Source organism: Gossypium raimondii, chromosome 11 (genome assembly GCF_025698545.1).
Source record: "Gossypium raimondii isolate GPD5lz chromosome 11, ASM2569854v1, whole genome shotgun sequence".
Taxonomy (NCBI): Eukaryota; Viridiplantae; Streptophyta; class Magnoliopsida; order Malvales; family Malvaceae; genus Gossypium; species Gossypium raimondii.
The window spans coordinates 50,629,665-50,649,713 of NC_068575.1; the positions used below are offsets into that span (position 1 = coordinate 50,629,665).

The window sequence follows — 20,049 nt, forward strand, 5'->3', positions numbered from 1 at the left end:
GAAAGGGCAAGTCCTCCAATGGTCTTATTTGTAAAACTTTCATATTTGTGTTAAATTTTATAAACTTTGTTATCTTTGATTGAATATCATGTTTTTATGAGGACTTGAGATTAGAAATAGATGTAAGTAGATGATATGTAAAATGAAATGGCGGTTATGACATCTAAATAAGGTTTAGGTAATGATATAAAATAAATAAATAAAGATAAAACGTGGAACTTGTAGGAAAATGGAGACAATGTCATGATGACAAGTTCGCCATGTCACGATGTGGAAACCCCAACGTCGCGACAACAATCCAAAATTTTTTTATGAACTTTACAATTTGGCCTTTGATCAATTGTGGATGTAACTCATAATTAGTGCTATCGTAAATTCAATTATTATTACAATGAGTTAATGATCTATATTAATAAAATAATATGATAGATTGATCTGAAATTTTCAGTAGTTGCTTCGGCAACGAATGTGACATCATGATGCCTTAACTTGGCGACCGGATTGGGTATGGGGGTGTTACACTAGCTCTCTTGATGACATAAGGTCTACAACAGGTTATTGTACTCTTGTGGGAGGAAACTTAGTCACTTGGAGGAGTAAGAAACAAAGTGTTGTGGCTTAATTAAGTGCAGAGGCTGAATCAAGGTGTTTGTGAGCTTTTATGGCTGCAAAAGGTATTGGAAGAGCTAAAGTTGTTGAACGAAAATAGATCAACCTTGTACTGTGACAACAAAGCAACCATCAACATAGCTCAAAATCTAGTGCAGCACGATAGAACCAAGCACATCGAAATAGATCGTCATTTATCAAGGAAAAAGTAGCCAATGGTGCCTTAAGTCTATCTTATCTAGCATTCGAAAAACAATTGGCTAATATTTTTACTAGAGGGCTCAACTTTAAGACTTATCACAATTTTTTTAGCAAGTTCGGCATGCAATACATTCATGCACCAACTTGAGGGGGCATGTTGAGAATCTTCGATTATTTGATAGCATTGAATAGCATATCTTTAGATATTACCACATATTAGAGATTTTCTTTCCTTAATTGATTTAATGCTTCATGTATATATAGTTGTATATATTTCTTAGAATTTTTCCTCAATACATTAGAATATTTATTTCTAATTTCTTCAAACACCTCTACAAGAAATGACGTTAAAATCTTCAACTCTCTAAAGCATATAACATATTTAATTTGTAATTTAACAACCGAACAAAATCAATATGAAAACAAAAAAAACAAAAAATTTGTTATACCAATTTCAACTTCCGCGAACATGAGTGAAAGCTAATGTTAGTGTCCTTCGAATTCTTACCCAACGACATTACAACCTCCTACCACCAATCAAATCAAGTTGCCCATAATTTTACTTAACAACCTACAGAATAAGGTATGGCACACTAGAGAACATGTACATGACATATTGCCACCATCATAACCACCTCTTCACAGCTCTCAGCATCTCAACTCTCTTCAACAAAATTCATTTCAACCGAAAATAGAGGAATTGAGTTATCTACTTCTTTGATACAAAAGGCCACAGCTTTGATAAATTGAAATCATACTAAAATGGAGAGAAATTCCTTTGTTTCCAATAACATAGCAACCATTCTTCATCCTCAATGTAACAACAATGTCAGTCATTAAAATCCCATCTGATCAACGAACTGTGCCATCTACTCCAAAACAAAAAAAAAGAAAAGAAAGAAGAGTGCTGCAATGACATGCTAAGAATCATCTATATTATAACTAAAATGTTTGATTGTTTAATTGAGTTAATATTACGAGTTAATCTCATAGCAACTTAATTGAAAAAATATATAAAGTCAATTTATATAAAAAGGTAAAGATATTACTAAAGTTATATATATACTAAATAGAATAGAAAATCACTTTCCTAAGCATTTTAACTAAGCACTAAAAAACTTATGATCTCAACCCTAAACATAGCCACTAATGTCAGCTAAGGGTCATCATCATAAGGTATGTTTAAGGCTACCGACGACGGAAGAATCAAAATAGGCTTCCCGTTATGTTGAAATTCAGCGAGCATGGTATCATGGGAGGGCTGATACTCACAGATATTCCCCCTCAAGTCCACTTGCTCCACAAGACCTACACAACACCACACACAACTCTTTCATTCAGGTAATGTGAAACAGGATTTTGGATACCATTAGGGAACATATATTTTTAAATCTTTTTGGATTTCAGGCCCCAATAGATGCTAGTTTCTGCACTGTCTAAAATTTGAAATCTAACATGCATAATTGCAACTCGGTGAGTGTGATTGAAATTGAAGAAGAAATGATATTTCCAATTTTGCTGTCAATATCTGATAATGCTGACACCAGAAGGGAAATTGATGAACCTAAAGCTAAGGAGCTAAACGGTGCATTTAAATTTAAAAAAAATTGTATAACCACCTTTTGCAGTTTTCAGTGCGGAGCATATTAACGGCAAGGATTCTGCAGGCATGAGATTATATGCTGCATTGACTGCAACAAGTTTAGGAGCATGGAGAATGAGCTTTGACAAAAACTTTGCAGTTTCAATCCCACCACGATTTTTGCTACATAACAAAGACATACACATGCTAACTGCTTTATCATTTGGGAAGTACTTGAAAAACGGAAAACAAACTGAAGCATAGATCCAAACCTTATGTTAAGTTTAACAAGCTTTAAGTTCTCCATTCTTATATCTCTTAGTTTCCGAAATCCTGATGGACCCAGTCCTATACCTTCGAGATTAAGTACTTGGATAGATGTACCCCAAAACTTTCCCAAAGCTTCTGCTACTTGGCTGGATTCCATCAGTTATAAGCTCAATCCTTTTCAAGTAAGAAAATAGATGATAAAGGGTAAGTTCTATGCCAGCACAGTCCAGACAAACCTGCCAAGGCCATTATCAGCAAGAGAGAGAGAATTCAATGGTCTCGCTAAGGTTGATAGGACATCCAGAAGTAGAATCACTCCATCACTGGAAAGCTCACAACTTCCCAGATTCAAATCCGTCAAGGGAGAGCAACTTTTAGATGCTTCAGCAAAATAAGGGATTAAACTTCTGCAGAATTTAAATGCAGGCAGCCAGTTATTACATCCAACGTTTATTAATAAATATAGCAAGATATTTACTTTGCAGACCTGATGCCATCATCTTCAATTGGATTGTCACTAAGATCCAAAATCTCCAAGCTCGGCATTTGAACCAGGACATATCTTAGATTACCAGCATCATCTTTCTGTAGATTATTACCCCTGAAAATAAATTTCTATTTTATGGTGCAAGAAATAAAATTTCAAACTTATAGAGGGTTCCTACATCCCTACAAGGTATAAAATGACATTGTCTGCCAGTGACAACCTCAAAAGTCAAAACCCTTGCTGGTCAATTTAGTACCAGTAGTCTAGACTTAACGAACAATAACTTACAAGAAATAACATGTATGACTGATTACATACCCTAGCTTGAGGATGCGTAATGACTGCAAAGATTTGGTCACTCCAGAAGATGACAGAAAGGTATTTGATTTCCAGTTGAAAATAGAAAGCCATCCAGATATCTGTGAGATTAAGGATTAAATATTATAGCTGGCTAACAGTAGGTATTTTGATGTATGTTGAAAGAAAATTGTAAATGAAGTGCATCACTCAACATTGTTTTCTGAAAGGTCAAAGCTTGTTAGACTGCACGAAGAATCCAGTAGAGTACTAAAAACACTTTTGGCAAAATTCCGATCCAGGTTGTTGTCACATAGCTTTAATGACCGCAAGGACCTAAGAACAAAACAAATGATACATGTGCATATGTGTGCAACAAGATTAATCATTGTAAAAAGAATGCTGCCACTTTACAGATGGTACTTCTAAATAAACTAAGAAAGTTTAGGGTACATTAGATGGACTCATTACCCTAAATCAATGCAAAAACTTGCCATATTCCAACAAACACATTTTAAACGTCTTATGGCAGAAACCTGGACTCAAGTCCTTAACAAAAAAGATCATATGCAAGGATTCTAACTTTACATTGCAGACCATAAAATTTAGCATTTTCATTACAGGAAAGATATGTCACATATTAGCCATATAAAAGTAATTTTTTTTCCTTCAATGACAGATTCCCCCATGTTACACCAGCATGCAGTGGTGCTCAAAGATTGTCAAATTCTATTTCTTGTACTATTAGTCTTAATTTAAGTACCATGAGTGACAGTGCATGCAACCTTAATGGAATGGCATTTTGAGGAGTAACTCCTCTTAGTATAGCCCTCCAATGTTCGTCATGCAAATTGATAAACGTGTCATTGTCAAACACCTCTTGCAATCAACTAAATAAATGTACCCAAATTTCACCAACAGTGAAGCTTAAAATGAAAGTAGATATACCTTCCTGATGATAGAAACGATGCAAGGCTATGAGCTAGGGAAACTGGATCAATCTCATGAAAGCTTGAAGAGCTAATGGAGAAGTGATGTATTTGGTGAGTTTCTGCACCACTTGAGCACAAGGAACCACAAATTGTGTCCATAAAGCTGGAAGAGATCTTGCAGTGTACAAATTCAAGTGATGTTAATGTTCTAGAGTTCTGATTGAGAAGTTTGCATAATCCAGCAACCTGAAAAAGCAGGAAGTAATAACAATTAAATAAGCCAAAGAAAGAAGATATTTGATACATAGGTATACTGATCTCTATGAAATTCTTAAATTCAGAATGAAGAATTTTGAATATTCAACTCATGCAATAACATGTTCACGATTATAAAAATGAATTAACTACTTTAAACTATTGGATAAAGAAAAAAATTTATGAGGAAACGATAAGTGGCCTAGAGAACTTCATGTCAATGAAGAATTACCCTGGTACAATTAAATCAGACTGCATGACATATAGAACCACAAGTGTTGGCGGTTATTACATGTGCTTCAATGTCACTCTATTCCAGCAAAAATGGTATCAACTTCAATGGAATTCATACCAATTACCACTAAGATTTGATGTTATAATTCATATCCAATTTCATCCTTAGACATATAAAGATTACAGTACAATCAACTCATTCTTTTCTATCTTTTATTTTTCTGGAAAATTACATTTCTTCTTGGTTAACCTACAGAAGGATGGTAACTTAAATCAAATGCCCTAAAAAAAAATCAATCCCATGGAAATCAAATATTAATATTCCAATCCCTTATTATTTGCACTCGCAAAAGAATAAACATCTTGAATTGATTGAAAGACCCAAAACAGATAGGCCCCTTTGCTTATTAGTATAAGATTCGGAAGCAAGCTGATTAGAAATTTAGAATAACTATCATATGCTTTTGTAAAGCTTGTGTTACAGCTCAATCATTACACGAATCAACAACTTGAATTGATTGAAAGGCCCAAAACAGATGGCCCTTTGCTTATTAGTATAAGATTTGGGAGCATGCCGATTAGAATAACTATCATATGCCTTCATAAAGCTTGTGTTACAGCTCAACCATTACACTAAAAAGACACTGAATGGATTGCTGATGTAGACAGATGGCAGAGTTATCAAGAAAATAAAGGACTAAATTCCAAGATGATTTGCAATTATGTTGTTTATTTGAATATTGGACTGATGTACACCACCGCCTAGCTATAATATATACTATTATCAGTTATCCTTTTACATTTCGGAAGGATAGAAGGTAAATTCTTTCAATTTATGAGGAACCAGTTTATGAGAACTTCAGCGGCTTTAATACATTCACTCAAACAGCCTGACAAATCCTGCATCCAAGTTATTGTTAATTCATTTTACGTGGATAATGTTCCCATGTCCATTGTACAAAAAAAAAAAAAGGACTATTGTGTTGGTCAATAACTTAATTACTGACATTTTACTGACACTCATGGACAAAAAGGATTAGGCTTACATGTTCTGAGGATCTGATCCACTGTACCACCAAGCTTTGCAAGTTGGACTTCCTCAAAAGTTGCTGCAACAATATGCCATCAGGTAGCAAACATTACCATGCTAGGATGAGTATACTGAAAGAAAAATGGCTACTAGAGGAAGAGAAACAGAGAGAAAAACTTCTAATATATGAAACCATATGCAATCTAACTCTCTTTCTCTTTCAGACACACACATCAATACGTACAAACACTTATTACAGACAGATCTGGTTAATATCACCTAATGCAATTATTTATTGTAAAAGCATTGTCTAACACAAAGAGTTTCGATGTTACCAGGCTACTGAATGTTTATCAAACAGGGGGAGAGAGAGAATATACAAACTTACACAAGATTCTAAAACACAGAGCACATTTTGAAGTCTCAACCGTCTGCAAATATAAAATTACACATATAAGAAGCCAAACATTTGCACAAGTCATAATATAGGAAATGGAAAAGCAATTGAACTAAAATGAGGATACATTTTCTTTTGGGTGGGGGAGGGGGCAGTGGATAAAACAGGTAATCTGAAAAACTAGATAAAGACCAATAAAACAGTTTGTATGAATGATACATAGGAAAACAAAGAGGAAACAAAATGTAGTGTCAAACATATATATTAATTAAATCAGGACATGCTAAGGGAAAAAGATTGTTCAGCTCATATAAATAATTTAATTGCATTCCATTGCCAATTAAGGAACATGAGCATGTACTCTACCCATGTATGGATGTGGCATTAGAGGTTACCTAGAATAACACCCAAATTGCTGGCAGTGGTAAGATAATTTCAAGTAATCTGAAGCCAAGTTACTCATATCATCCACATACCCAATGTATTGCAGTATATTCTCTGCATAAACGTACAAAAGAAAAAAGAAAAGAAAAAAAGATAAGGGGAACAACAAACTTTTACAATATTGGTAAAATAATTCGAAGGGTAAAGGAGGAACAAAAAAAATAGAAAAGGCAACTCAAATCATGTTAAAATGAAGAAAGCTTTTCACTTGCTCTAAGTATGGTAATAAAGACAAGTAACAAAGATAAATTTGAAGGAGAGAGGGGGAGCTCATGGATTAAGTTGCTTTTAGGAATATGTAATCAGTTAAGTTGGAATGCACAATCTAATTGCTAGCTTTCTAACAGATTTGCTTAGCAGTGTTATTAACCACCAGAACATTACCCCTCATGCCATGTGCAAGGGGCATATCCATGCAATCCACCATTATAAACAAAATTTTCTTGATATTTATATGATTTAATTGTTCATCACTCATCCTCCTTCACTGGGTGACTAGCAAGCAAAGCAAACAGGTTAAAATCTACCATCAAAAGGAACAAGGTTATATATATACCAACATGTACGTATAGCAAGAGGCAGAAAAATATATACAAATCCATATAAGTTCACCCAAAACTTTAAAAAGCACATAATACATAGAAGCTAAGTATCAAAGTACCTAAAATCTGTATCTCACCAAGGCATCCACTAAATGATGGAAGCAAAGCTATCTCTGCTGCTTCATCTAGGCAACTGTCTTTCCATTTAATAAAAGAGGATAGATCATAACAGAATCCAAGAAGAGGCCTAAATAATAAGAATTAGTATGTTAATTGGAACAACATACTTCTGCACATGAGTTTCCCAGTAAATCTGCTGCCAATCAACTGGTTTGACACACTCCGCAAGATCAGGCCAACGAAACTTAAACAATGCCTTCCACGCTGTATCGAAATTCCCATATCTGTAAGAAACTAGCACTAAACAGTCACCTCACATTCTAGTCTTACTTTCTACGTAAAGCAAAAAGGGGATCTAGAGACATCGAATCTAACATACCTTCCACGTTTTCTCCCCATTTTTAAGTCATCACTAGAAGGACCATAGTCATCATAGTTCTTAAATGGCCTGCTCAATGAAAGTTAATATCTTTCAAGAATATTCAAGTAGCCCGTATATAGCAGCAACTCAGCAAAAGTTAAACAAGCTATGTCAAGAGGGAAAAAGATTATTGCTACGTTAAGAAAAATCTTTCATAGTCATGCTCATCTGTTAGAAGATTTGTGCATTAGAAAATCTAGTAAAACATTTCTCTGCCTATTTGAAAATTTCCCCTTCCTAAGTAAACAATTATCACATTTTGCTCACCCATGACCATTTCAAGCTTCAGTAGGAGCAATCGATATCCAGAATTATTCAGCTATAACAGTTATAAATTTGAAAAACAACTTGAAAACATGCATAAAACTTATAAGGTGCAGAAAATTTAACTAACATTTCACTTTGCAGCTTCTGCAAGGCCAGAGGAGGTAGACATTCTACTAATGAATTGAACAACTCCAGAGGAAGTTCATAGACATGCGGCAAAAGATCATCCCCTGCAACCAACCCAACCAATGATTAAATTTGACCACTATGAACTAAAAATATCAGTTAAAAAGGGGAAATGCATCTCTCAGCAACTAGGCATATTTAGTATAATGCAAACAGTATGCACTACAAGCATTAAAAAGGAAAGACATAAGGGAAATGTACCGTGAATGAGTTCTCTTTTAAGTGCGTCAATGCTCAGAGACACCAAAGAGGGAACATTCACCATTCTCCACTCTTATACATGAAAAAACAAACAAACAAAATCACACAAGGAAAATAAAATAAAGCAAAACAAATGCCCCAAGTACGAAAGTTGAGTTGCTTTAACACGCAAAAACTCAAGGATTAGATTTAATTGGTTTAGACCATAGTTGAACTAAGTTCAGTGTTCTATAAGGTGACTTTTGGTTTAAGTAATATTTTCGAATTCAATAGGCTGACCTTACCGCCAGTTCATCATTGACGATATTTTAAGGAAAGAAAAGAACTACTGTTGAAGCTTCAAGGACCCAACGAATGAAGTGAAAGAAAAAAGCGATATGGCTTAGCAGTTACCAGAAAGTTTGGGATCGATCGGTGAATAGTTGACGTTTGAAGAGTTGGCTTCTGGTTCTGGTTCAGACGAAATCGAGTGAAAGAGAAATGCTTTGCTACTTTTTCATAACATTCAGAAATTGAGCTCTGTACGAATCAACTAACCCTGATTTGTCGATAAAACGAATCGATAGGGCTTTCTTCTTGTATGTTTTTGAGTTGACGATCATTGGGCTAAAACCCTAAACATTTCTAAGCTCTAACATCCCAAATTCCCCAAATTCTTAACTAATTACCCTCTTATACCCTAACTAAATGATATAGTTGAAATATAGTAAGAGTGAAGTTGTATGGCTAATGTTCCAAGATCCAAACTTGTTTCAATCACTTGTTGGTGAATAACATTATCAACGTCAAGACTTAAATCTGGGCACTTTGAGTTGTACTATAGCTATGAAGTTTTATGAGATTTTACCCTCGACTACAATGGCTTGGAAAGGAAAGAGACGAGTTTTGTTTCCGTGAAAATTCACAAGGAAAAAGAAAGTTTTAATTTAATCTTACCTCTATTTTAATCTAATGGTAAAAATATATATTAAATTCATAAAATGTAGGTACATAATAATACTAATAAATAAATTATCATTTTAGTAATATAATTAGCAACAAAAGATATTTTTATCAGTTCAAATTTTTTATAAAATTATACTTATATATATTATATTATATATCACCATAATCTAATATTTGAATATTGTATTTTATACATATATATATATCTTATTTTATGATTAAAATATTTTATATTTTTATATAAATTCTCATGTGATAGTAAATTTTTAAGATGTTGATACTATGTTATTATAAAAATTATTTGATACATTATTAATGGAATTTTTAATTCTAAAAATAGTTCCTATAAAAATATAATAAAATATTTAAAATATATATATAAATTCTTTAAAGCTCCTTGTAAAATTAAAACAGTATTATTGTTTTGTGTAATATAGTCAGGTAAGGATGACTTGTTGTATCACATTATCCAAAGAAATAGGATATGGTGCATAGGTGGCAGAACTCTAGTGGAGGAAAAGATTGAGTCAATTTTCTGAAGATGAGATAATTGTTTGAGCAAACATTGAAAATCCAATTCAATCCAATCCAATTCAATCATCCTTTCTTTTCTTTTTCACTTCAACTAATCATCTGCTAAACTTTAACCCCTTCTCCATTTGCAACAGAGAGTGAATACATGGCTACCTCCAGCATGGCATCAGCTGCTTCAGGGTTCTTGCTCACACCCAATGTCGCAGCGAATTCAAGCTCCACTTCTAAGACCACCACCGTGTTTTTCCCTTCAAAGAACAACAACAATTCCAGGCTTGTGGTGACGAGGGCAGCTGACGAGGCTGCTGCACGAGCACCAGCTACCACCACTGCAGCATCAGAAGGCGGTGAAGCCCCTAAACCTAAGCCACCACCAATTGGACCAAAAAGAGGAACCAGGGTTAGCTTACTTATTGCCATACGAAACTGTCTGATCTATAGCTGAGAAATGCACTTTTGTTCACATCATGTATGTATATGTATAGGTCAAGATTCTTAGAAGAGAGTCCTACTGGTACAACAGCTTTGGGTCAGTTGTTACAGTCGACCAGGTCAGTCTCTCTTATTTTTTCTAGAATTCGGGAGCATGTTAGATTCATTTCTGATTGTTTCTTTGAATATGATGTTGAAGGACCCTAAGACTCGGTATCCAGTGGTGGTTCGATTCAACAAAGTTAATTACGCCAATGTATCAACCAACAACTATGCCTTGGATGAGATTGCAGAAGTTAACTGAGTCATTTAATTTTTAGCAGTTTTTCGTGCATTATATTGTTCTTTCTTCCTTCTCATCTCTAGCTTTAAGCTTAGCATTTGTACCCCCCACCCCCCCAGGAAAACAAAAACTACAACGGTGTATCATATTGTCCTGCGTGAATTTCTTTTGTCTTGTTGTTCCTACCTTCCACCACCTGCTTTGAAAAAATGGAAACGTTGTTTAACTGTGGAATATGTTGAGGGAAGTCCATGGCCATTTCAAATATCTTTAATTGGGTTTTAAAATGATTTCAGTGACTCTTAATATGGTTTAAAATTGTTCTTAGATCTGTTGAAAGTGATTCAACTATTCCTCCCAACAAAAATTTCTTCTATATTTAAGATTTACAATTAAAATAGTTAATTCAGTCTTAACTTAATTAGTATGTATATTGTTGTTAATATCTGAGAACGTGAGTGTAAGTGCCTTGCAATGTTTCATCTTCCTATTAAAGTTTTTATCCATTTCTACTATTAAAAATTGATTCTTGTACATTGGCATGATATAAATGTGTCATGTCACTGTTTGATTATTTTGTCAAGCAAGACATTTTTTAATGGTACAACTAGATGCAATTTTTAATAGAAATGATTAATTTGCTCTTTGATCTAATGTGCAATGACTAATTTACTTATTTTTTGAGTAAAGAGGATAAAATGCAATCAAGCATCCTTATACAGAGGCCTCTATGTACTTTTACCTATTAAATTTAAAATAAAATATTTTTTATAATTTTTTAAATATATGACCAGGTTTAAAAATAGACATAAATTAATTATTTATGTACATGAATCGATTTGGATAAAATTTAAAATTTAGATTTCAATTCAGGTTGTGTTATATCAAATGTATTAATACTATGCATAAACTCTATTCAAAATTTATTCGATTTGGCCATGAATGCCTTACATTCCAAAAAATAGTAAATATCTAGGTAAAAATAGTACTCTCCTGCACTTAAAAAAATAAGTAAACTAATTTTTGTACGGCATATCAAAGAGTAAATTGATCCTTTTATTAAAATTTTTTATTCATTTTTCTATTAAAACTTGAGTGACGATGAAATTACCAGTTAGTTACACGTAGTGTAACTCATGAAATATTTTTAATACTAAAATAGATGAAATTTTAGTAAGAAAATCATTTATTATTTAGTCTAATATGTAGAAACTATTTATTTATTTATTTTAAGTAGTTTTACGAAAATATATAAGATAAAAGAGAGCTTTTTTTTTTTCTTTGATTCTCTTCCAAAAAACAGGTAGCGGAATAGTTTATAACGTGTAAGATATGAGGAAAATTAATTTTGGGCTTAAAAGAAAATATTCATTTTAGTGAACATAGAGAAAGATGTGAGATCTGGGAAGCTTCTCATTGGCTTCATATTGCTTTGATCTCGCACAAATTTCCAAAGCTAAAACTAGAGTCTTTGGACCTGCAGTGGAGAAAATTAAAGAAATCATTAGCCAATTAAGCAACTAACCAGATATGAACAGTTGGTCTAAATGACGACAATAAAAAAAAACACACACACGCACAAACAAAATTCTGACTTTGCTATCGAGACTAGAACGTGCAGTGCAAGAAACCATTCTGCCATATAAAACACAATTGCAGAAGCTTCAAGTTTTGTCAAAAAAATGGAAGAACTGAAGTTGCTAGGAAACTGGGCTAGTCCTTTTAGTTACAGAGTTTTATGGGCTCTTAAACACAAAGGGGTGAAGTATGAGTACGTAGAAGAGGATCTTTTCAACAAGAGCGAGTTGCTTCTTAGGTGTAACCCAATCCACAAGCAAATCCCGGTGCTGGTTCATGCTGGAAAACCAGTACCAGAATCCATTATTATCCTTGAATACATAGAAGACACATGGCCTCAAAACCCTTTGCTCCCTCTAGATCCTCATGAAAGGACCATGGCTCGCTTCTGGATCAAGTTTGGAGAAGATAAGGCACCTATATTTTACAAATTCTTTCACACTGTGGGAGAAGAGCAAGTGAAGGGCACAAAAGAAGCTGAGGAACTGCTGAAAACTATAGAAGAGTATGGGCTAGGAGATAAAGAGTTTTTTGGGGGTGAAGAGCTTGGATTAACCGATATAGCCTATGGATGGATAGCTTGTTGGTTGGATGTGTTGGCCGAAGCAGCTGGGGTTGAAATGCTGGGACCTCAAAGCTTCCCTCGATTGCAGGCATGGGCTGAAAGGTTTAAGCAACTGCCGTTGATCAAGGACAACCTTCCCGACCGTCACAAAATGTTGACTTTTTTCAAGTCCCGGAGGGAGAAAATCATTGCACCAGCAGCAACCTCTTAGAAGCTAGGACTGGTTTTTTTCGGTGTATTTTGATTTAAGTCCTTTCACTATGCTGATATGTGAAATTTATTCCCAAATTTGCAATAAGATTTTGAGGAGAAAAATGAAAACTTATTATATTTGAACCAATCGAAGAATTCAAACCCCACAGTTTTGGGTCAATCAGGTTTTCAATTTGCAAGCAAACAACCAAAACCCAGCCCACTTGTATAAACGTATCCGATAAAGAGCAGCCTGAAACAATAATAATAATAAAACTAATAAAAGAAATTTTCGAATATCGCTTCTGAAAGAGGAGATTGGAGACAAAAGGAGGAGAAAAATTTTGGAGGAAAACTCAAACAATGGCAGTTGCATCCCATATGGCGAAACTGAGCTTTTTTCCTCTAAACCGACCTGGGTTTTTCTCTCAGTTTCCATGCAACAAATTCCTTCATATTCAAAGAAACAAAGCCTCCACATCAACCAGCTGGAGCTTGGTCAACAATGGGTCAAGGAACCTAACAAAACCCATGTCGATTCGAGGCATGGCTTCCTCTTTTGGTTCCCGGCAGGATGATAGTGTTACGAAGACCGTGGCTGATAACCCAGTTGTTGTTTACTCCAAGAGTTGGTGCCCGTGGGTCCAAATCTCCTCTTTCTCCAACTTTCCATTAAAAAAAAAATTAGTGTTTTTCTTTATTTTTTATAGAGATTTTATATGTTTTTTTTCCTTTTTTTTTTCCCATTATTTTTAGGTTTTCGTCCGAGGTGAAATCTTTGTTCAAGAAACTTGGTGTGGAGCCTTTGGTTATTGAATTGGATGAATTGGGTTAGTTTTGCGTTTATAAACCATACAAGTTCTTTTTACTCATTATTACCAATTGTTTTATTGATAATATTTTCCATTTTCATTGTTATGGTTCACATTTGCATACAGTTTGGATGAAATAATTCATTTCAATAATGGTGATTCATTGAAAATAGCTGATATTCTTACTTTCTTTTGGGACCTTGTGATTTTGTGGTCTTGCTTCTGCCTAATGAACTATTACTGTTAGCTGAGACAACTACATCTCTGCTTTTTGGCCTTGTTCAAGTTGTTTGATGCATCGCCTTGATTGTGATATTGAATTCAATGACGACCTAATCTAGCAAATTTAGAAAATATAAACTATGCAGTGTTGGTATGGGAACAAATTGCGGAAATGGAGATTTGAGAGAGGCTAAGTTCACTTTTGGATGATGTTAAATTGAAATTAAGGGCAACTTCTGAATCTTCAGTAGCTTCCATAGTACATTTTTTTTTTTGGCTTTTTATGATAACCTTGAAAACTTTAATCAATCAATCATTGTAATAATTGTTCTAATGCTTTCAAATCATAACAGTTCAATCTGGTCCATGCTAGCATGAAGTACCACATAGGTCACTAATCACTATTTGCTACCTTCTCATTGAAAATTGGTATGGTTCAGCTGGAAACAAGTTCATAAAACATTTCATTTTTGAAAAACATAAGAGATTCTGGAATTTTTTTTATGTTACCTTTCTCTTAATTCAACAGAACCCGAGTATGAGATTTTACATACAGAGGCCGAGTATGAAATGTCAGATCTCGAATTGGGGCTTCCAATCTTTTCATCTTAATAGTATCTTGCATATATTAAAGAGTTTTATCTTTTTTCAGGTCCCCAAGGACCTCAACTGCAGAATGTACTGGAGGGGCTTACCGGGCAGCGTACTGTCCCTAATGTTTTTATTGGTAAATATTGTTTTTCCAGTATTAGCAATTACCTAACAGATTTAGAAATACACTGACTGCAAAAGAGTCTGAATGGCTTATTGCTTTTATATGTGTAAAATCCTTCACCAGTCCATTTATTATCTTCAGTAGAATGAATGACTTTTAACTCTGTGATGTCAGATTGGTACTTACAAACAGAACATAAATTGATCATAGTCTAATTTGAAAATCAATATGAATAGTAGGTTCTGAATTGCATGGGATGTGCAATCTTTGCTACTCCCTTGTACAAATACTAGAATCTTGTATAAAGTCTGCAGATTAATGTCCATCTTCTTTTCTTTTCCTCTCTTTGTTTCTTCTTTTACCCCAAAACCAAAAAGCGAAGAACATACTTTTAACCTATAACTTTCCTTGTGAGGAGATGGCTGCCTTTAATTTTATATTGATTTGGCAATTTCATGCGGAGAAGCAGAATATCAGATTATTGCTGCTTAGTTAGTTCTAATGGCAATTCCAACTTTTCCATGAATATGGCTGGGTTTAAAATTTTGGTTTGTGGCTTACATATTAATGGCGTATTTCCATTTTCAAAGTTATAGACATGGATATAGTGAAACATTCTTGAAAGGGATTTGTGCTCTATACTTAGTTTTTTCTTCTTAGGCTTTAGTTCTGGTTAAAAGAATTCACATATGAAAACAACAACTCTTTTATGGTTGCGATTCTTGAATAAATACGATACTTACAAGTTCGAACTATAAGTTATGGAACTTTGTTCAATTCTAATTTGACAAAGAGTGCAGTTTCTTTTATGTTATAATTTGTCTTTTACTTTTTCTCTTTTATCTCTAACATTTTCTTGGTTATATAATGATAACCACTCTCTAATTTCTATCTGCCTCACACAGGGGGAAAACACATTGGTGGTTGTACAGGTATTAATGCATTTTCATCTCTTGAACGATCCATTCATTAAGATGAGACATACCCGCACCTTTTACTAACCTAGAAATGGATTATGCCTAACTGCTAAAATAAATCTGCATACTTCAGTTTCTCAAGTAACACATTAGACTTTTGAGACAATTCCAGAACATTGCTACACAACCCTGTAAAATTCTTTGGATTTTGTAATGTTTTTCCTCCCACTAGGGAAAAAAAGATACTTATATTTGTAATACATCATTCCTTCAGTTTTGACTGTTAGTAGTTCCCTATCACTTCTAGAAGTCAAGTGAGTATTGTTATTCTATATTCATATTATGATGCAGATACCGTTGAACTATACCATAACGGAGAACTGGAATCTTTGCTATCAGACGCTAATGCTAAAAGAAAGGAAAATTAGCTCATTTGGCTTGTCTCCAATCACGTATGACAACTTTCCTTCCTCTAGAAACAAAAATGTTTCATTCTATTACATTTATTTACGTTAAAATCCCTGGAGTTATTTCTTTATATCTCTTCTTTCAAATTGTCTATCGAAAACGTGAAACTATTGCATGCATCTCATCCGAACATTGTTTATCTTGAAACCCGTAGGATATATTCATGAGTTTCTTGGGGGAAAACAATGAACCAAAATATATTATTACATCTTATAAGTGCTTGAGGTATTATGTTATTTGTAATAGTTACTTGTAGAAAGCATTGTGCTCAAATACGAGTTAATTTATTTCTTCCTCCTTTCTCTCCTTCTGTTTACCTAATGAACATTTGGTAAGAAAAAGCATTGAAGAGATCTTCAGATGAAGGATATTGAGGTGACGGTGTCCCTCACATGCAAATAGTACATATTGTTCCATGAACTTTAGGTTTTATTTGCTAAACCCTAAATCTATTAACTAAAATGATGTGGGTGTTTTTTTTTCTTTCTGTAAGTATCATGTGAAAATGGCATGTTGATATGATATTTACACATGTGATAATATATTTTTCATAAAAGATTTAGAAAATGTTAGAATTTAACTTATCGTATTAAACGGTTACCGCTTAGGTCAGGACTGAAATTTCAAAGTTCGAAAAGTACATGAACTAAAAATATCAAATTAAAGTTTAGTGATTGAATCTGAAACTTACCTATATCATAGGGGCTAATAGTTGAATTTGACGGCTTTTTTATCCCAATAATACCAAGAAATAAAAAAAAATACCAATCTGGTACACCGTTTTTAACAACTAACAAAATAGAACAAGTTTTACTAAGGGAAACCAGTGAAATAAAAAAAAAAATCAAATTAAAGTTTAGGGAATGTTAAAAACTGTGTACTGGATTGGTATTTTTTTTTATTTCTAATATTATTGGGATAAAGAAGCCAGAATTGGACACTATAAATAAGTCTTTATTAGTGCAGAATTCAGTTACATGCCAACAACTCATTGAAGGTGGAAAAGAGAAAAAAGATTGCATAAATAGCTGTCTGCCACTAAAAGGCAAAGCACTCACCATCACTTGTATTTTTCTTTCTTTTTTTTTTCTCTGCTTGTTTGTTTCTCTTCTCATACTCTGAATTATTTTTAAGAGCCTTAAAATAATATATATATATATATATATATAATATCAGTGGGAGTACAAATGAAGTGGGAGCTTAGGCACTGCCACAGCTTGGAGTGGACATTTTTTTGGGGTGGAGAGGCCAAAGATCTCCTCCATATCGAGATCTTCTTTTGTCATGTTACCAGGCAACTTCCAAGTAAATCCATGTAAAAGATTAGCCAAACTTGCTTGAATTACCTTAATCCCGAGAGGATATCCAGGGCACATCCTCCTTCCAGCCCCAAATGGCAACAGTTGAAAATCATGACCTTTCACATCAATGGTCTTGTCAATGAATCTCTCAGGGCAAAATTCATTGGGGTTATCCCAAACCGTGGGGTCTCTCCCAATTGTCCACACATTTACAAGAGCTCTAGTGCCCTTGAGAATGTCGTAACCATCTACTTGACAATCTTCACGGGTCATGCGAGGCACTAGCATGGGTGCCACAGGGTGCAAACGCATAGTCTCTTTGGCAATTGAGTCGATGTAAGGTAGGTTCTCAATGTCCCTTTCTTCTACCCATCTTTCCCTGCCAATTACCCTGTCTAGTTCTTCTGTAGCCTTGGCAAATATTTCTGGCTTTTTCAACATCTCTGAAATTGCCCATTCCACAGTCACTGCTGAACTCTCGGTCCCTCCAGCTATCATGTCCTGAAACATCAACAAGTATTAGCTCACATTCTACACTTTTTTTTTTTTGGCATTTAGTGTAAATTTTATGTTAGGAAACAGAACAAAACAAAACAGTACAATAAAAATCACATCATTCCTTCCTCACAAAAGGAGGATATAATTTATGTGAATATGCATTTCGTTATCATTAAATCCTCTTTTGTGCAATAAAGTTGATTTAAGGTAGACCCAATGCCCATTTGACAAGTAGTGAGAATATTGTTAAATTAATATTTGATACATAATGAGTAATACATATTTACATGGAAAAATATATATTTACGTAGGTCAATAAATCAAATAATACCATTTTATTAAACAATTTTAAAATATTCATTTTAAAAATTCTAAAATTTATTGAAAGAACACTGTATGTATCCCATATAAATCCTTACTAATTTCATAATTTTTTTAAAAGGTGCCTTAACATTTAAAAAAAGTCAATTCACTTTTTTGAACATAAATATTGAATAAAATGTTAATTTTTAACGATATTGACGTGACAACTCATGTAGTAGTTCACGTGTATTTTATGTTAGCATGTCATTATTTGTCTTATATATCACGTCAAAAATAATTTAAAAATTATATAAATATTCAAAAGTAAAAAATTTAAAATTCAACAAAAAAATATAAAAGTTCAAAAAAATATGTGGGTTAATATGCTTAAATTTTTAATATTTTAGCTAGTATTGTTGTTAAAAATAACAATTCAATTACTTTTGAAAGGTTGATATGTAAATTTGACTCTTTTAAAAGGTTAAGGTTAAATTTAATTAAAAAGAATAAGGGCTAAATTGATAAAAAAATATAAATGTTAAGGGTTAAATCTGACATTACACCTAAAAAATTATTAATGGAAAAGAGAGAGAATCTAGTAAATGAATTATGACCTGACTAAATGCCTTGACTCCATGCCTTTCAAGCTTAACATCAAGATTGGGATCATCAGCAAGTTGCAAAAGTACATCCACCATATCCTTGGCAACATAATCTTTAACATCTCTTCGCCTAGCGTTATGTTCATCCAAAACGTGCTCCAAGAATTTGTCGAACTTCTTGCTCAAGGCCTTCATTCTCTTAATATTGCCTTGCAAATCCAAGAACCTTAGCCAGGGAATCGAGTCCCCGATATCCAATACTCCGTTAAGTAGGAATAACTCATCAAGCATCTCCTTGAACTCCTTCGGGGTCACAATCTCATTTTCACCGGTGCCCTCTGTATACTTTTTCCCGAACACCATCCTACTTATTACATTAAGACTCAAATCTGAAAGACGATCTTTCAAAACAATTGGGACACCGGATGATTCGTACAACCCTTTTAGCAACAATTTCATTTCTTCTCTTCGGATATACTCGTATGACTCAAGGCGTTTTGCACTAAAAAGTTCTGTCATGCACATTTTTCGTGCTTGACGCCAGTATGGTCCGTACGGTGACCAAGTAATATCAGAGTAATTGTAAGTAGTGTATTCTCCTGCCGCGATCTTGGGTCGACCAGCAAAGATAACATCATGGGTTTTAAGGAAGGCTTTGGCCATTTCAACCGAAGAGGCCACGACAACAGGGAACGATCCGAATTTGAGTTGCATGAGTGGACCATATTTTTGGGAGAGGGCATGGATTGATCTGTGGGGAAGTGAGCAAATGAGGTCAAGGTTCCCAATTACGGGCCATGGTTTTGGGCCAGGTGGGAAGTTGAGTTTTCGACGGGGGCGGAAACGGAGGGAGAGGAGGATGAGGGCTAGAGTGGCAAGCCATGCGGTTAAGTAAGAAACCCAAGATGGGGATTCCATTGGATATAAGAAATTGTGGTGGAAGTGATGAAGAAGTGAATATTAGAGTTGATTGTGCAGGAGTGGAAATGACCAGGTTATTTATAGACAATCATAATGAGAAAAGCCTCGAAGGCCCACGTGTTCCTTCTCGGAAACTAACGGTCACACTGTTCATAATGTCGTGTAACATGAAATTTCTAAGAATTTGACTTCAACAACCTTGTGAGAAAACAGTATATATATATATATTTGTCAATTTCGTCTAATAAATTTTCAACAAAACGAGTAGTTGAAACGTTGTGTGATA

The 20,049-nt window shown here is 34.1% G+C and overlaps 5 protein-coding genes across 15 annotated transcripts; 3 read left to right on the plus strand and 2 right to left on the minus strand.

Annotated features, from left to right (window-relative positions):
- Window positions 1–1,723: 1,723 nt before the first annotated feature.
- LOC105803256 (uncharacterized) lies at window positions 1,724–9,378 on the minus strand. 11 transcript variants are annotated; one of them, XM_052623961.1, is made up of 17 exons: window positions 8,869–9,378; window positions 8,476–8,547; window positions 8,216–8,318; window positions 7,780–7,848; window positions 7,568–7,684; window positions 7,400–7,473; window positions 6,690–6,792; window positions 6,286–6,328; window positions 5,914–5,976; window positions 4,395–4,624; window positions 3,661–3,782; window positions 3,468–3,568; window positions 3,141–3,247; window positions 2,899–3,069; window positions 2,665–2,808; window positions 2,430–2,575; window positions 1,724–2,118 (listed from the first exon to the last, which is right to left on the minus strand). In XM_052623961.1, exons 2-17 carry the CDS (start codon window positions 8,537–8,539, stop codon window positions 1,967–1,969), a joined length of 1,809 nt encoding a protein of 602 aa, XP_052479921.1. In that variant the 5' UTR covers window positions 8,540–8,547; window positions 8,869–9,378; the 3' UTR covers window positions 1,724–1,966. The 11 variants fall into 11 exon arrangements, with proteins under 11 accessions (XP_052479921.1, XP_012490773.1, XP_012490771.1 ...); XM_012635319.2 differs by having other exon boundaries at window positions 3,141–3,263; window positions 3,662–3,782; window positions 7,418–7,473; window positions 8,869–9,377; XM_012635317.2 differs by having other exon boundaries at window positions 3,141–3,263; window positions 3,662–3,782; window positions 8,869–9,377.
- A 600-nt stretch (window positions 9,379–9,978) lies between these two features.
- Window positions 9,979–10,903, plus strand: LOC105803259 (photosystem I reaction center subunit IV B, chloroplastic). Its single transcript, XM_012635333.2, has 3 exons — window positions 9,979–10,354; window positions 10,440–10,505; window positions 10,586–10,903. Exons 1-3 carry the CDS (start codon window positions 10,100–10,102, stop codon window positions 10,688–10,690), a joined length of 426 nt encoding a protein of 141 aa, XP_012490787.1. The 5' UTR covers window positions 9,979–10,099; the 3' UTR covers window positions 10,691–10,903.
- Window positions 10,904–11,813: 910 nt separating this feature from the next.
- LOC128034961 (probable glutathione S-transferase) lies at window positions 11,814–13,152 on the plus strand. Its single transcript, XM_052624530.1, has one exon. The coding sequence runs from the start codon at window positions 12,352–12,354 to the stop codon at window positions 13,021–13,023; it is 672 nt and encodes a 223-aa protein (XP_052480490.1). The 5' UTR covers window positions 11,814–12,351; the 3' UTR covers window positions 13,024–13,152.
- Window positions 13,153–13,229: 77 nt separating this feature from the next.
- LOC105803258 (monothiol glutaredoxin-S10) lies at window positions 13,230–16,433 on the plus strand. Its single transcript, XM_012635332.2, has 5 exons — window positions 13,230–13,642; window positions 13,761–13,834; window positions 14,691–14,765; window positions 15,659–15,685; window positions 16,022–16,433. The coding sequence occupies exons 1-5, from the start codon at window positions 13,368–13,370 to the stop codon at window positions 16,096–16,098; spliced, it is 528 nt and encodes a 175-aa protein (XP_012490786.1). The 5' UTR covers window positions 13,230–13,367; the 3' UTR covers window positions 16,099–16,433.
- A 638-nt stretch (window positions 16,434–17,071) lies between these two features.
- LOC105803255 (trimethyltridecatetraene synthase) lies at window positions 17,072–19,842 on the minus strand. Its single transcript, XM_012635315.1, has 2 exons — window positions 18,855–19,842; window positions 17,072–17,940 (listed from the first exon to the last, which is right to left on the minus strand). The coding sequence occupies exons 1-2, from the start codon at window positions 19,758–19,760 to the stop codon at window positions 17,311–17,313; spliced, it is 1,536 nt and encodes a 511-aa protein (XP_012490769.1). The 5' UTR covers window positions 19,761–19,842; the 3' UTR covers window positions 17,072–17,310.
- Window positions 19,843–20,049: the final 207 nt, after the last annotated feature.